At 38.0% G+C, this 18,300-nt stretch overlaps 1 protein-coding gene across 6 annotated transcripts in view; it reads right to left on the bottom strand.

Annotated features, from left to right (window-relative positions):
- Positions 1–18,078, bottom strand: part of CBLB (Cbl proto-oncogene B) — a 210,045-nt gene extending 191,967 nt beyond the window's left edge. For 3 of the 6 annotated variants that reach the window (XM_059921208.1, XM_059921211.1, XM_059921212.1), the window contains exons 1-3: positions 17,962–18,078; positions 16,445–16,628; positions 3,685–3,935 (exon numbers count right to left, since the gene is read on the bottom strand). In XM_059921208.1, the coding sequence (XP_059777191.1) occupies positions 3,685–3,935; positions 16,445–16,612 (419 nt within the window). In that variant the 5' untranslated portion in view covers positions 16,613–16,628; positions 17,962–18,078. Of the gene's footprint in view, positions 1–3,684; positions 3,936–16,444; positions 16,629–17,299; positions 17,586–17,639; positions 17,721–17,961 lie in introns of those variants that run through there. The other 3 variants (XM_059921209.1, XM_059921213.1, XM_059921210.1) reach the window with 2 other exon arrangements.
- Between the last annotated feature and the right edge of the window lie 222 nt (positions 18,079–18,300).

Raw genomic sequence — 18,300 nt, 5'->3', positions numbered from 1 at the left:
CATTTGCTATATCTATTTATTTTTCTATTTATTATATTTATCACATTTGTGTGAAATTGCCTTAAAAATTCAGGCTACTCATATTTTAGCAATCAATCAAAGCATAGCTAGTTCAAAACCGATGCCTGATTTTTTTCGCACTTGCCCTTACATTTAAAACAAATCCACAAAGAAGTTTATTTTTGATACAACAGGAACATTAAAATAAACATTTTGATTCATGTACTCATAAAGTACAGAATCTCTCAGGGAAATGCTGGTTTAGTCAATGAACTCCAAATTACTATTTCTAGTATTACTGTCCTTCATTTTTAGCTTAAAAATACTAATGTCCCTAGTGACATTATTTACAGAATTAAAAAAAAAAGATTGTTCAGAGAATTTATAATATTCCCAATTAGCAGTGTGTAATACATGTTAGGTAAGAGTCATACTACTAAAAAGAATATTCAATTGCCTACCAACCCTGAGAACATTCTAAGAAGTTTCTTTTATATTCTATAGAGCAAAACATCCAGAGTTCTGTGTACAGTGGCACGTTTTAGCCTCAGTTACATTTGGAAATCTAAGGGAACACAGAAGTGAATGTTTAAAAATATATTACTACTAAAAGAAACATAAATCAAAAATTTGTCTTGTTACAGTGTACCAAGAATAGTACATTATTATGAATTATGATCATTTATCAAATGTAAGTTTTGCATAAACACAGTGGCCACTGAACATTATCAGAAAATTGAACATGGATGAAAGAAAAATCCAATTAGAAATATGCTATACCAGCATAGAAGCTAGTAAACTTTATTTTAGAATTGAATTTAGGACAGTGACAAAATTTACTTGGACACTTAAAACACAGAATTTACAGAGTTGCCTCATTGTGATCAGTTAGCATTATGCAATCTGTCATCATCTATGGAAATCTACACACAATCAACCAAAATTTATAAAGATTTGGGGCTTCCCTGGTGGCGCAGTGGTTGAGAGTCTGCCTGCCAATGCAGGGGACACGGGTTCGAACCCGGGTCTGGGAAGATCCCACATGCCGCGGAGCGGCTGGGCCCGTGAGCCACAATTACTGAGCCTGCGCGTCTGGAGCCTGTGCTCCGCAACGAGAGGCCGCGATAGTGAGAGGCCCGCGCACCGCGATGAAGAGTGGCCCCCCGCTTGCCACAACTGGAGAAAGCCCTCGCACAGAAACGAAGACCCAACACAGCCATAAAAATAAATAAATTAAAAAAAAAAAAAAAAAATTTATAAAGATTCCACCATGATATGCTCCCACATAAAAAGCCAAAAAAATCTAAATTTATTTATGAAATGGTAGTTATAAGACATTTCCTGAGTTAGAAATGTTTCAAGTTTCTAAAAAAGATGTAAAAGTGAGATACAAGTTTACTCCATCATATATTACTACATCCAATTAAAACACTTACACCACTCAAATTCCTAGTCCTAGAAGTTACACACCTTCTCACTGATCTAATAACTTAAAAAGTTAAATTTCATGGATTACGTTGCTAGATCAAGAAGAATCTCAGGGCTACCAAATGTGAATAAGAAGCGTAAAGATGTTTCTAAAACAAGTTAGTTTTATTAGATCAACGGTAAAACTACAAGGCAAAAATACAGTTTTAAACATAAACATCTGGCTTCCCACAACCTTGGCCATTCTTGGGAAGTCTATAAGGAGAAGCAATCACTATGATATTTCTGTTCCTTACTGCTGGAACCTTGTGGCAATTCAAAATTCCCATTAACAGTCCTGGAGAGAGTCTTAGAGCTTGAAGCTAAAAGGCAGCTAACTGGAAGGGTCACCACCCTCAAGATGTATAAACTGTGGTCCAAGAATATTAAGTGATGAGCCCACAGTTACATAATTGGTTAGACTCCTATGATTATGTTAGGCTTCATCACTAATTTAGAGAGCAAATTATAAATAAGTAAACATTTATGCCATTTTACCTTTGGCAGAGGGTTTTACTATGCTTGAACTTGACGGTTTTACTCACTCTGGGTATTTGTTTGGCTGCTATTTACAGACAACTTCAGAGTCTACATACCTAGATAACTGAATTTTCTGTTATACAATCCTATGTTTCATTAGACTATATGAGACTACTGTTTCTGACCTGAAACATTAGAGATTTCTTAGAGGTTTTTCCTACATCTAAGAAAACTAAAATCCAGAGACGTTAAGAGTCTTAAACTAAAATTCACCTCAACTACATTAAGACATTATATATTTTAATTAATATTTATTTTCCAGTCTGGAAATCTAAATAGACTATCACTATCAGTGAATATTCTAGATAGAACTTAAATGTCCCAGAAGTGGAAAACTCTATTTAGTTTAAGATAGATCATGAAATTTAACGTTGAAATAGCCAAACAACAAACTTCAGTGAAGAGTCTCTAAGTCAAAAATCCTGGCTATAAAATGAGGATTCAGTTGATGTCACTTCAGTCATCACTGCCCCTGCTTCTCACTTAATAGTCAAAGTATAGGAACTGAAGTTACACCTTCCACCCACATCTTGCACACCTACACCTCCAATCAAGACTACGTCCTGAAGACACTGTCCAACACCAAATGCTGGTGGAATGGAGCAACAGGAACTCTCACTGCTGGTGGGAATGCAAACAGTACAGCCACTTTGGAAAACAGTTTGGGAGTTTCTTACAAAACCAAACATAGGCTTATCATAATATCAAGAAATCATGCTCCTAAATATTTGCTCAAATGAGCTGAAATCTTATGTCCACACAAAATCCTACACACCAATATTTATAGCAGCTTTATACATAACTGCCAAAAATTGGAAGCAACCAAGATGTCCTTCAATAGGTGAGTGGACAAACTGTGCTACATCCATGTAATGGTGTATCATTCGATAATAAAAAAAAAAATCAACTATCAAGCTATGAAAAGACATGGGATAACCTTAAAGGCATATTGTTAAGTAAAAGAAGCCAGTCTGAAAATGTTACATATTATATGATTTCAACTATATGACATTCTGAAGAAAGCAAAAACTATAGAGACAGTAAAAAGATGAGTGGTTGCCAGGGCTTCAAGAGGTGTATGGTGGAGGCAGTGGGGGAGGGAAGCAATGAATAGGTGGGACACAGGGCATTTTTAGTGCAGTGAAAGTATTCTACATGATACCATAATGGTAGATATATGACATTATTATACATTTGTGGAAACTCGAGAACCGTGCAATACAAAGAGTGAACCCTAATACAAACTATGAACTTCAGTTAATAAAACTGTATCAATACTGGTTCATCACTGTAACAAAAGTACCGCCTTTTGCAAGCTTTTAATAATCGACGAAACGGCAAATGGGGGGAGGGAGTATACTGGAGCTCTACTTTCTGAGTCATTTTTCTGCAAACCTTAAACTGCTCTAAAAAATAAAGCTACTAAAAAAAAATAATAAAAAATAAAGCTATTAAAACAAAATAAGAACACTGTCTCATGAACTAGCTATTGACACAGATAAATTTGTGTAAACCTTGTGTAAAACTACAAGGTTTAAATAATATGAAAAGCGAACACACAAATGCAATGATATTTCCCCCAAAACAAACACATGGTAACATTTATCCTAACTGTGAAACAAAAAGCAACATAAATGACCTTAACCCTTAGAAAAATAAAATGTGAAATATTCTTACCTGTCCTGCGACTGCTCTTCGTACATCCTCTCCTTGCCTTCTTTAAAGAGTCTTATTGCTCTTTTTGACTTTTTCATTAGACTATCAATGTAGATTTTAAAATATTCATTCTCACTGAGTTGGGCAAGTTTCTGGTTGTCGTCATATTTACTCAATATAAGTCTCAAATGCTGATATGTATCAGGTAAAATATCAAGTATATATGGTGGGCTATTCTTCAACTGAAGTTTGGGATTTTGGCACAGTCTGACCTAAAAGAAACAAAGACAGAAATAAAACATTTTCATATGAACTGCAACACTTTCTTTCACAGAAGAGCTGAGAAAATTATCAAACTATGTACTATTTCTTTGCCTTCCATAATATACATTTTGATTTTTAAATTATGATCAGCAATCTACAAAGAATCTACATTCCCATCTGTTTTCATACAATTAAATACTATTTTCTTCTCTTCTCATTCAGTTTTTCTATGTCAGACCTTAACTTTCAACCCCTAAAGTTTTCATTCTCTCTTCAACATCCCATTGTTCATGGCTTAACAGAACACCAATGTGCTAATTATTATATAACACTAACAGTCTCTTTTTTAAACAAAAATGAGGGAATGGGCCTCATCTGCTGGCCCATTTTAACATTTCACATTCAGAGATTACTTTCCCAGCTAAAGCTCTTTGATAGATTTTAATTTATGTTTTGGTGTATTGTTCCCGAACCCTGAGAAGACTAAAAACAGGTGCTCTTTTAATAACTGAATTATTAAGTAGTAAATGGGTGTCAGGTCAGAACAAGTCTTTTCCACCTCTTCACATTACATCCCAGGCCTAGAAACACACGTTACATAACGGTTCAGTCATTCCATCAGGTGCCACCCAACGACTGGGGCGTTCAGGGCTGCCTGCAGAACCATACCTTCTGCTAGCACGAAAAGGTAGTAATTCTACTACTACATTCACTTCTTTCTACATGTTCATGTGATTTAGTCATAAGTAAGTTTACCCATCTCTCATTCTTACCCCTCCAATCACAGCATAAAGAACCATCCAATTAAACGACTGTTTAAATAAACTCATTGGGAATTGCACAACTGTGTACATAGTGTAAAGGCGCACACTCTTACAAAAGGCAAAATGTACACATCAAAGCAGAGTTACTGAGAAGCTCATGAAGCGTAAGCTTGAGGGTCCCTCAGACACTTGGCCCTCTTCTAAAGGTCTCGTCATAAATTTTTTTGTAAAGTTTTCAAGAGCAAGATATTTTACATACAATTAGTTAAGATTTCTGTCTTTTTCCCAGTACAACATCCTTTCTGTCAAACTTAACCTTCTGTTGGGTGGCACTGAAGGAGCTGGGGGCATTTCTGGAGTCTGGCTAATGGGAATTTGAGCTGAAATACACTAGTTTGGCTTTAAGTGGAAGGTACGTGTAAGGAAGGCAGTCACTTCTGGAACTAGTTAAATCATTGTCAGCAGTTGTGATACAAGAATGGCTTCGGGAATATTTCAAGTGTTCATGGTGCTGACCAGCCGAGCACAGGAGCAGGAAGGTCACATTCAAATTTCGTAATTTGAATGTGTACAATGGTACCCAGAATTGGAGGCATACGTGGGCAATGGAAGAGAATCAAACCATAAAGTGTACAGAGGGCTTCCCTGGTGGCGCAGTGGTTAAGAATCCACCTGCCAATGCAGAGGACACAGTTTCGAGCCCTGGTCCAGGAAGATCCCACGTGCCGCGGAGCAACTAAGCCCGTGCGTCACAACTACTGAGCCTGCGCTCTAGAGCCCGAGAACCACAACTACTGAAGACCGCGCGCCTAGAGCCCGTGCTCCACAACAAAGAGGAGCCACCGCAATTAGAAGCCCGCGCACCGCAACGAAGAGTAGCCCCCGCTCACGGCAACTAGAGAAAGCCCGCGTGCAGCAACGAAGACCCAATGAAGCCAAAAGTAAATAAATAAAATAAATAAAATTTTTAAAATAAATAAGTAAAGTGTACAGAGTCTAGATTATTTCTCTGATGTTTGTGGACTTAACCATTTCTTTTAATGGTCTTTCTTTTCATACCCAATTTTGTATTTGTACTTTTTTCTTTAAAAGGACCACTCTAAATTTCAGGTTCCACAAAACACGGATCCACTTTTGGGTACTGATAAAAGTGCCCGGGCCAAATGAAAAAGAGTTGAACATTAATAATTTCAAGAACCACAAACACAAATAAATCAAGGAAATGACAAATGAAAAAGTACTCTTAAACTTACTTTCTCACTTGCTTCCTCTGAGAAATGACCGTATCTTCTGTGGGGGAAAAAATCTGGTTCAAACTATCAAGCATCAGCCCCTAATTTAAGACAACCATGTCTCACATTAACTAAGGGCGTTCTATCTCCCTCCTCTCTGTACACACTGCCTAAAGCAGAACAGTCTAGCATACAGTACAGAACTAATAAATGGATGTACAGATGGTTGGTTGATTGATTCTGAAATTCTTTATATGTATTTTTACACACAGATGTTATTATATTACTTCCTTATTTCCATGATTGAACTATATAATAGTATTTTCTCCCCTAAAGACAGATGAAGTCCCAAATATATCAATGATTTAACAAATCCTGCTTGAAACAAGATGGTTTTTCAATTCTTAAAACTAAAAGATAATATCACGAGTATACACAAATTTCAAAAATATCACCACCAACATCCTACAGCAGGCAGTTTAATTTCAGCAACATAAAACTTGGTACAACATGTCGCAGATTGATAAATTATTAACTTGTAGTTAGGGGGCTAGGCAGTTTTAAATTCACTTCCTCCAACTGGTGAATTTTTTAACTGATAAATTAAAAATTTTTCAGACATTCCAAATTACTGTTCTTTAATAGATTCTTTTAAATGTTACAGATTTTTAATTTACTATTTGCTACCTGGCCTTTTTCTCATTTGTTTTATTTAAATTATAATTCTATCTGAGTATTGATTTATTCAGTAAAATTGTTTGAATAACTACTATATACCAGGTACTGAGCTTAGTGTCAGGAAATTACAGATGACTAGAGCATACTTCATGCCTCAAGGAGTCTGGCAGAAGAGACCTAGTTCTCTATAATTAACTTAGGAGCAATGTAATTCTTGCTCTAAGGGATCTTAGTAAAGATCCTGTCCAATCCATTCATTTTTCAGATAAAGAAACTAAGAACTACAAAGATTAAGGGACTATTGAAAAATCATTAATCCAACACAAGAGCCTGCATCTTATGAATCTCAGGCTGATCTTCTTTCTAACTATATCACAATTTAATCAGAATTAGGCATATAATTAATGATCCCTGGCTAAACTCATTTACATTTTTATTTTACTCCATTTGCGAATTTACATGCACTTGAGGGCCCATTTGTTAATTCTACAAACGTTTATGTGTCAGGCATTGTTTCGGGCCCTATGGAGTACAGCAATGAATAAATCACACACCTGTCCTCAAGGAGTGTTCTAGTGAAAAAGACTGGTGGCTTAGAAAAGAATGACAGGAGAATCAGGGTGCTATAATGGAGGAGACTACGAAGTGCTAGAGGAGGAATGAAGCAGACACATCTACGTGGCAGGGCCATGAAAAGCATACCTAAATTTGCAAAAGGAGTATTCCAGGCAAAGGGATGTGCAGAGGCTTGAGAGGCCCCAGAGAGTAGGGTGTGTGAAGAGCAGTCAGTGCAGTCATTCTAAAAGGTGGGGGCACTGGAGCCCCTGGGTGAGTGGAATGAAGAGATCTTCAATAGGCTAGAGCCAGTTCATCAAGGCCTTTGTAGGCCACACAGTTTTCTAAACCTGCACTTGGGCAAGTGCAACATAAAATGCTGAACTACTACTGTATGCCGCTGACTGTGCAGTTCATCAGTTGGATTAGTATTAAACTCTGTGATTTATGACAACTCTTGCCGAAAATTGCTGAAAATGAATAACCCTAGGCCAGGACTATGACTTCCTAGCAGGTCAAATTCAATTCCATTCAATAAATATTTATTGAGTGCCTGCTATGTGCAAGGAACTGCGAAAGCCAGGGCGAGAAAAATTGCTTTTCTAAAACCAGTATTTTAAGGAGAAAAATCAAGCTCACCATTTAAGGTTCAAGTTCAGATTCGAATGACTCAGACTTCTTCTAGAAATATCTAAGTCACTGCCTAGAATGAAAGCGGGTCCCAACACAGGAGAGCTTTCACAAAGAACACATCTACAGTCACATTATACACTGATGGACTTTTTAGGGCACCAACTGGTACATTAAAGGATTGGCTCATTACTCTTTGCTTTTGAACTAAAAGGTAAAACATTTAGTATTGGAATTGGGCTAAAAATTCCATTATAGTCATTGGCTCAAAGGATTTTAGAGTTAAAGAGGACCTTGGAGGTCACCAAGACCAACTCCTTCCTTGTGACATAACAATACTTAAACACAGAAGTGGAACCTAGTTAAGTTTACTGCTCAGAACCCTGCTGTCTGGACTTACAAGTCAGGCACTCTCTCCATAACAGTAGACAACTGCCTGATGTATTTCTTGAAAATGTATTTAAAGATTTTTAAATAGACCTCTCTGTATATGTCTATATATGCATCGTCTCACATACATAAAAATATATTTCATATTTAATATGGCACTACATGTGTATTTCAGTAAATACATGAATATGTATTCATATACATAAAATATATATTCAACCATATCAAAGCAAAGGCGCAACTATAAACACAGGATTTACTAGGGCTACTAGAATCTTTAAAGCCATTAATTATTCTGGAACACTCTTGCATTTAAACAGTTTCCTGACTGTGCTTTAATTAAAATTTCCAGCCAAAAGGTAACAAAGAAGTATTAGGTCAGCTAACATATTTTCTGAAAACAAGGTTCAAACCAGCCCCTGAAACCTATGAAAGAAATTCTACTGAAGCAAATGGAAACTTCAACAGTAAGGAATTGTGCGCATACCATAAAAGACTTTCATTATAAAACACACCTCACCTCGTGGAGCATTCAGTTATATTAAATCATGTATTGTATCTGCGAAATGAAATATCCCATTTTTTAAAGACAGTATGGGAAGCCTGAAAGAATCCCTTGTCTGTGCTCCTCAGATAACTGCTGTAAGAGATTCCTTATTGCAGTTACTTAAAAGTATGTCATTATGACAAAAAAGTGTCTGTGAGTTCCCTGGGTTCTTTACAGTTTAGTTCAGCAAATCACACCACTAAGTATATAAAAGCATAAAAACTTATACAGCATAAAATTTTAAAAATATAAAAATAAAACAGAACTCTTTCTACATAGAATATTAATTGGGCAAAACAAGAAGGTTAGCATATAACTAACTGGTTATGAGTCTAGAAATTAATCATAGCAGGATTTGGGGGAAACTACCAATTCTTTTATGGTTTTCAAAGAAGGTTTCTTTAGAAAGACACCTTTAACCTTTATAACCTTTTATAACCTTTATAACCTCTTTATAACCTTTTTATTGTTATAAAAAGCACCATTAAATAACTGACTAGTTGTAATTAAGATGTCAATTGTGTATTCATTTGTTCACTATTCATTTGTTCACATATCTATCTTACTGGTCTATCTCCATCACCTAATGTAGGATCTTGCATATAGTAGATGCGCAATAAATATTTGATGGAGGAAAGGAGGAAAGGAACAAGTTAAGGAGGAACCTCTCAGAAGTAAAGTAATATTACAAACAGGATATCCATACCTATATTGAATAAACCTGTCTACAAATGAATACAAAGCTTGGAAAAGAACTTGATCATTTCAAATATAGGGGGTAAAGATCCTTTTGATTTACTTCTCTTGGAAAGAGGAAGATTGAAGCAGCGTGCTTGAATCTTCATACTATAAACATAGGCATCAAGAATCAATCAAACCTGGGATCTAGCCCTGCCAGTTACTAGCTTTACAACCTTGGGCCAGTTTCTTCTTCTGGAAACCATGAAAACTTCTAAAGATGTTACAAATTCTCAGAAGAGGAAATGTAAAGTGCTCTGCACAATACCTGACACATACTGGGCACTGGCAACTTTTTAGGATTTCTTCTCCTTCCATATTATACCACAACATGGCAAAATCCCTGCAGATTTTGCAAAGATATTAGAATTAGACCAAGGGCACTGGCCACCTTGTTGGGGATCATTAAGAGTTCTTTTATTTAGTTCCTAAAGTTTGTTATACTACCTGAAATCCTTAAAAAGTCTCCTGTTTTGTACAGAATAGGAGCAAATAAGGTTAATAAGCCCAGGTCACTACTCCTGATTTGGAATCAGTACATAGGTACTCAGCTGATCTGAAATCATTTAAAAGGTAGAATACTTAAGAACTATTTTTTGTAATTCCTCTTAGAAAACAGTGTGAGCTTAACAATTATTTAAATGTTAATATGTTAAAAAGCTAAAAATTTAGTCAGATATTTTCAAAATGCTTCTTTAATTACTAGGAGAAAATCAGCACTTACAAATACATTTTAAAAAATCTTAAATATATGCCCAAGCAGAGAAGATAAAAACAGCATTGTGGCATCATTTAAGTCACAGCATGTTTTTAAGGTGATCTTAATATAAAGGCTCAGGACTGATTTTCATTTCAATTTTTCACTTATTTATGCACTTAATTGCTATAAAACTAGTTTAAATATATATTGTTTACTCTACAATATACAATTTTAAAACATGATTTAGACATTACAAATGTTACAAGTTAAATCACTTCTTGACAGCCCAACATAAAATTTTAAAATTCCCCAAAACTTCTCTGTATATTTCCTTACTTCCCTCTTATCTAAGCGGAAGTTACAGTTATCTACCAAGGATTACCCTTCTACTTGTTATTAGCCTCTCCTTCTCACAATGTAATCCAGGATGCCACTTTATCAATTATTTTTTCTTCCCTTACATCTTAAATCATTCCCTACCTACATTCCTTCCCCTAAATCCGTGAACTTCTCCAATAGCACCTACACACAAAGTTATGCTCTGCTCAAACCCTCAAGCTATCTATCAGAACTTTCTTTCTTTGCACTAGTTGTCCCAGTTCTAGAACAATTTTTAAATAATCCACATACTCGTTTTCATCTAGCTCTCACAGAAGCAAAACTACACCGAAAGATCAACAATGAACTCGACTCAAGAAATTCAATAACTTCTTAAACTTTCATTAGGCTTGGTTTTCTCCATTTGAACTTGGTTTTCTCAGACTTTGAAACTATCTCCTCATTAAAGCTATCTCTACTCAGGAAATCAGTATGCGCTCATTCTTCTCCTATCTGTCTCATCACTGTTCTTTGCAGGATTCTCTTTCCTTCACTGCCATCTAATTATAGATACACACCTGATACAGCTGAGAATTCCAATCTCTAACTTTTTCTCCACCTCTCACCTTCTATTCTGCCCTCCAACTCTCTTGTTGTTCTATAGCTTGAAATGCTGCCTCTATGGGCATATCTACCAAACATATGTCTCTAGTTTCAACTTCTCTCTTTAACTGCACATTCAATTTTCTGACTTCAAAATGGATTTCACTCTGGCAAGTCAAACTCGACATGGCCAAAAACAAACTTATCATGCACCAGCCCCCAAGCTTCCTCTTTTCTTCCTATGTTCCTTATCTCATTAAGTGCATCACCGCCTTTAGAGTCAACTAAGCTGAAAACCTCAAGAGTCACTTTCACTTCAACTTCTCGTTCATCCTCTATCTCTGAAGGGTCACCAGGACCTTAGATTTTACTCCAAAATGCCTCCCACATTTGAACCAACACTTGCTATAGCTACTGTCAATTCTCTAGCTCAGCTCTTCATTATTTCTTGCCCAGTCTGTTTTAATTCCTCTTGATCATTATTTCTACTTTTAAGGGTTTCTTTTTTTCTCTTAATTCATCCTTTCTAGAGTCAAGACAGTAATTTATCACAGCATAGCCTTGACTTTCTCTCACTCTGCTCAAACATCTCAGTGTTTCTTTGCTTACCAAATAAACTCCAAATTCCTTGACAAAACAGTCAAAGCCTCTTCATCTTTCTCTAACTAACCTTCTTTCACTCAGCAATCTCCCTTTACTCATCATTCCTTCTGCCTGATGTGTCCTCACTTCACTGGAATCCAAAGCATCCTCTAAAAAATAGCTGGATAATACCTCCACTATGCTGCATTCTACACCAACTTTTCACCCCAGCAAGCAACACTCACATCTACCAGATGCTGTGTTACAGCACTTTATTTACACCGTATTACAGCACTTAACTACACCCTACAGGATAACATGGTTATCTATGATTCTCTATCTTTCCATACTTAGGATATGATAAATGAATGATGAAATAAATAGATAGCACAGAAAGCAACTCTGAAAGAAAGAATTTGATTCAAAATCTGAATGGTTAAAATTCTACAGGAATTAAAAGATAATAACTGATTAAGGCTTCTGCTAAAGGTATGCTCCATATCACACGGATAAAAACCCAGGGAACTCTTGGGAGGACTCCTTTAAATCTTTTACTTTATCCAAAAGCTTTACCTAGAAGTGACAAGAGGCAAACTTTGGGATCACTTCATTTATCTAAGCACAAATCAGAATCTAACTCAGTAGTAAACAAAATAACCCAGACACGTAATGTGTTACCATCTATCAAAGTCTACTAGGGCCCATGATTCTGCTAATATAGAACAACCTCACTAAGGAAAAAGAAATATGTGAAGAATAATTCAAATAAATGATATTCCCTGTTCCAAGGGCCCAAGGACTGATATTCTCAAACCGAACAAACACAAACAATAGGCATCCAAAATCCGAATTATATTCCACATGCAATATTTTTCAGAGGTATGAGTAATTCAACTTAGAAAAGAATACTTACTCTTATTTTTTAATAGCTGCATATAATTTAAGCATTTTTGATTGACAAACTTTAAAATATATTATGGTTGAAGTGAAATTATAAAGATAGAGAATAAATTATATTCCAAGCTTGACAAATGTACTAAATGTACTGACGGTAAAAAGCAGGAAAAGGCTGTTCGGTATCATCACTTTTTAAATGTTTTTAAAACTCTTTCAGTAATGTAATTTCAAATGAATGACAAGGACAGCAAGACAAAAACGTAGGCAGGTACTCAACTTGCTTTGCTCTTTGGCATCAATTAATTACTTTTTAATTTCCTGAACAGCCATGTACACTCAGTACATTTAGTATCTATTAGATGGAAAATTGTTTCTTCCACTTTCCATCACCTGGCTAAGATGCTTGTGAAAACCATGCTCAGGAACCTCACATTAATAAATCATCATTCCTACCATACTGATTAGCAATCATTTCCTTACCCTCACCACAGCATTTCCAACAAGAGTACAATAATGCTATTCCTAAAGGCAGTGGCCAGCAGAATCCAGACAGACAACAGTCTGAGCAGTGGCCAGAAAAACCAGACAGATGTTCTCAACTGCTCCCACTGTACTTTGTATAGGTCTGTATTACAGCCCCTTCCATACTACATGGCAATTATCCACTTACATGCCTGGCTCTGATGCTGGTCTCTGAGTTCCTTGACAGATCAAGGGCAGAGTTATATCTTGTATAGCTTTGCATCCGCAGGTAATAAGCACTTCAGAGAAACACAGTAGGTCCTCAAGAAATGTTTAAGTGTTAAGAACCTCCATCTCTGTAAGAGCTTTGGGACAGACTCCACATTTCAGGTGTATTTGAACCTTCCGGTGTATTCATGAGTAATAGTTCTGTCACTATATCAAACAGGCATCTACTGACCTGAAGAGTTTGGGGTCAGCTATTGACTTACACTGACACGTAGAACTAAAACCAGGAAATATGTCTAAATGAGATGCTTTGGGATATTCTACTATTCTTTTTCTCAATAAATGTACTCTGCTAAGTCTGTGCCACTGATGTTTTCTTACAAAACACTTTACATCTTACAAGGAACACAGCTGAGCAATTACTCCCTCCCACTCTCAGTGACCTTGTATAGAAAGCCTGCCCTCTGAAAACATAACAATTAGTTGGAACTGGAATTTCAGTTGACTTTTAAATTCTAGAGGCCACGGAATGGTGTAACTACACATTTACTAGATATTTCCCCTACAGTCTAAGACTGCTTCTTTGCCCTGTGAGATGTTATTTTACTTTATAAGTGGCTGAGACGACATACTGTACTTGGAGCCTGTTTACAAATTTATATTTCTAAGATTTGACCTTGTTGCAGAGGCTTCATAAAGAAAAAATGCCAAATGCTTAACCTTGCCTTTTACATAACTACCAGTTAGAGTTGAACGTTACTATTTTCCGTTATTCGGAAGCTAAACTCCTACTATTGCAGTTATTTTACAAAACAGGTAATGTGTCAAGGGATTAACTTTTGGACTAATAATAAAGTTCCTGATGTAATCACCAGGACAGTGTTGATATTATGAACCACTTCCTTCACCACTGACAAGGAAGGAAAGACAAACACATGTGGGTGATTCTTCTGCATTACACAATTAAATAAAATAGACTTTCCAAATAGTAATTATCAATGCTTTTTTATTACTGTGAGATAGAGTAGCAATAAACATACTGGACTCTTTTAAAAATGATTTATATGGTTTCCCTCCACAAAGCCTACAAATGCATTCATAAATGAACACAACAATTTTCAGCCTTGACAAATAATGAAGACAAATAGGGAAAGCCACACAATGCACCTCTGGCCAACCCCCATACCCGCATTCCACTAAGTAGAGACTTTAGGTAGTAGATTTCCTTGTGAGTCAAGTTTCTCAATTAGAGAGGCTAAACACAAACCCACAAAAGGGTTAACAAAACAAACAATGGCAGAAGCTTAACTATCAAATAACCATCTATTTTACCATAACCCATGGTGAAATAATTAAAAGAGGATAAAACTTAGGTTAACAATCGGTTAGAGACCAAAATTACACACACATTTTTTAATGTTTCAAAAATAATGACTCTACATTACCTACAGTTTACCACTTCCTTATATAAATCTTTTTCATTTGATGTTCTAACATTTACTCACAATTGTACAAATTCTGACCACTCAAAGAAGGGGTGGGGAGAGAGGAGCAGCTCCCTGGTAGAATCTGACCCATTTTTGCACACTCATATAACAGATAAGTTAAAGAAAAACCCTGAATCTCCTTCTCTTATGCCCAACTAACGGTTCAGGCATGAGAGTGACCTTAAATTGCTTACTCCTTAGAAAAGCAAAGACAGCTAGTATTGTGCCTGTCAAATATATACAATTTTTCCAACTGCATGCTTCTCATTCTTAAGTATCCAATGTTAAAATCAAAACCTGACCTCAAGCAGCAAGTTGCAATGTTCTGACACTATGACATCATTCTGTCTGGAGCACTTTAATATCACAATTTGAATAAATTGGCAGAAGCTTAAATAGGTCACACTGAAGCCTAAAACTAAGGATATTTATCTAACAAAAATATTCTGGCTCTGCCTTTAGCATCACCAGCCATATAATGCCAGGTCCATTGTTCATCTACCCATCTGTGCTTTTCATAAGGATAAATGAAAATAAAGTAAATCTTATCCCCTTCCTGTATTGCTAATACCACTGACAGTGGCTTTTTGCGGCAAATATTTGAACACTGTTACAAACCAAAGTAAAGTTGACTGCTACCATATGACTTTGTGAAGGCTTTAGCACACACCTACAAAGAAATATTTTTTTAAACCTCCATTTCTGCAGTTATAAAGACATCAAGAGCCCTGCATCAACTAACTTTATAATTAGCCCCAAATATCTATGAAATAAAACCATAAGGCGCTACAAACATTTACCAATATATAGGGTACAGTACTACTGCTTCAAGAGAAAAACCATTAATTTTGCACAGCAGCAAGCTACATCTTAATTATATTTATTTCATAATCCTACTTAGTAAAATAGGACACAGCTACAGTTTTCTCCATAGACCCCTGTGAAGTATTCAGGTTGCCTAGACTTCTCTGGGCACTGACAGCCAGCATGATTTCTTCTTATAACATTGTAGTTCATCTGAAAGCAACATGCAGAAACCACAGAAGTTTCTGATACTCTCAGTCCCACCACCTCCATCATAAATTTTCCTTTCACAATAAACAATGTGCAATCAAAAAGGTTTCCTGTTTCAAAATGGAATAGATGAAAGAAACTGTAACTCTATCATTAACAACAGCAAAAAAGTTCCTTAATGAAGATGAATTCTCAAAGATGAAAATGGAAACTCTCAAACACTGCTTCCTCACTTAAGGACTAATCTGGTTCTTTCCCCAGTAATCATTCTCAGCATCATACACTGTGGTTGTCATGAGTGGTCCGTCAGAGACTTTTCTTAAATTACCTGTATACACTCTTTTGTTATCTAACAGCAAGGCAACCTTACATAAGATGTAACGAACACATCCAAACTATTCTATGCCATGCACCAACAAAGAGCAGCCAACAGTAAAAACTTTGCATATCTGAGTCACGTAGAGGAACTTTGAACCTTGAAGAGTAGGACAAAAGGTAAAAAAACAAGTCTTAGCTCTGAACCCAACTTTTCTAAACACCCAGAGCAGATATAAGAAAGATGGTCAATCCAAAGCAAAAGATTATTGCTACAACAATAACTATTATTAAGTAACAGTACAAATAAAACTGGAGAAACCAGCCACATCCAGGGTCAACCCTGCTGTGTACAGACACGGTCAGACAGAACTTACCACTTTGTCCATGAGTTTCCAAGTTTTCTCCACAGTCCTGCGATCTGCTGCTGCTTGCTTAGGGGGTCCAACTGCATCTTGAATAGCGTCAATAATACCCAAAATTCGTCCTTTTCGGGGGTTTCCTCCTCGACCACCAGGGTTTCTGCCATTCATAGAATTTGCCATTTGGAATCTTAGTTCTCTGAAAGGGAAATTTAAAAAAAAAAAAAAAGTTAGTTGGTGATGAAAATATTTACCCAACAGAAAACAGGTTAACTTGTACCCACTACATCTTCCTCCATCAGTGAGAACAAAATCCAGGGCCCCAGATTCAACTTTTCAATAGCGTGTGAATTTACACTCTCAATCTTTACACACAACAAACAGGTTTAGTAGCAATGATCTTAGATTTGTTTTTGGAACACCAAGAGTTAAATATGCAAGTAGTGAAGGCTTGATTAATACCAAACTCATAACAATAAAAACTTACATAGATTTCCTCCAACTAGATAAGAACACACTGTTCTGTTTTTCCCCTCCCTGCCTTGATCCCAATTCAAAAGACTAGAACTGAAGCCCCCAGAAAACCTTTTGGGAGCCTCCCTCAAAAACCGCACTTTCACTCTGTTAGATTTCGTCAAGTTATATAAACGTAAAGATAATTCTACAGGAGCTTTAAGGGGCAAGTCTGCTGTCAACAAAGGCTTAGGACTTGGATTTTACCCGCTAAAACCACCAACTACGGACTCATGAACATGGACACACGAACACACAGTTCTTTAACCAACGCGGTTGAGGAGTTGCGCCCAAGTTAAGAGCCAAATAAACCAACACACAAATAACCCATTTTAAAAGAGAGACTGAGAAACTGACAAGAGCGGGCACAGAAAGGAGGAGAGAGTTCACTTCTTTCGCTCCTCGCCTCTTGTCTCATCCAAGTGGGGTGGGGGTAAGGGGTCCAAAGCTTTGTTTCGGGACATCTGTGCCTCCTCCCGGCTCAGGCCCCTCCCCTGCCACTCTCGGATAACAGCTGGGGGAGGAAGGTAGACAGAGAAAGGACAAAGTATCGCCTCGCGCCTCCAGCGCCCGCAGCCCGGTCCTTCTCGGGCGCTCTGCGCGCGGCTCCCCGGGTTGTCTGCAATCCCAGCCGCCCGTCTCCCTTTACTCCCTCTTCCTCCCTCCCTGGCCCTGCCCAGGTCCGGGCTTTAAATACCCCTCTTCAAACTGTGACGGCGGCGGCGACAGCAGCTGGAAGCCGGGGCTGTCCCCTCTTCCTCTGTGGCCCGCGCCTGGCTGCCCCAAGGCCCCCAGGGCGGAAAGCAGCGTCAAGCCTCCCCGGCGCCCCCTTCCCTCCTGGCCTCTCGGCGCAGTAGCTGCCCAGAGACACGCGTGTGCGCGGGTCCGACTCTACACGCACGAGCCCAGGGTGCGTGGGCAGCCCGGGCAGGGAGTGTGTAATCGCCGTGAAAGCCCCGCTCCCGAGGAAGGAGTGACCCAGAGCACCGGCCTTCGAGACAGGGAAACGCAACAATTACCGTCAAGACCAGTCCACGCCCGCTTTCCCCTCCCGCCCGACTCTCGGGGAGGCCGCGGGACGCTGCAGCAGCACTAGCCGGAGGAAGAGACCACTCGCTGGCCACCCCACCCCTGTAGGATACACACAGAGAGAGCCAGGCGCGGGGCGGGGTCGGGGGCGGGGCCGCGCGCGACTGGGCCAATCCCGAGCACCCGTGCCCTGCCCGACAGCGGGCGGTGCCAATGGGCGGGAGGCGCCCGTCCTCCTCGCACTACCACCCGGTCCACGTCTCCCACAGTACACAATGGCCCCAGAGGAAGGCCCGCTCGCCGCACGTCCCAAATGGAAAGGGATTCGG

The sequence above is a fragment of the Balaenoptera ricei genome, chromosome 4 (assembly GCF_028023285.1).
Source record: "Balaenoptera ricei isolate mBalRic1 chromosome 4, mBalRic1.hap2, whole genome shotgun sequence".
NCBI classification, from domain to species: Eukaryota; Metazoa; Chordata; class Mammalia; order Artiodactyla; family Balaenopteridae; genus Balaenoptera; species Balaenoptera ricei.
Note: the sequence above shows the minus strand (reverse complement) of the source record. Positions and strands in the feature narration are given on the sequence as shown.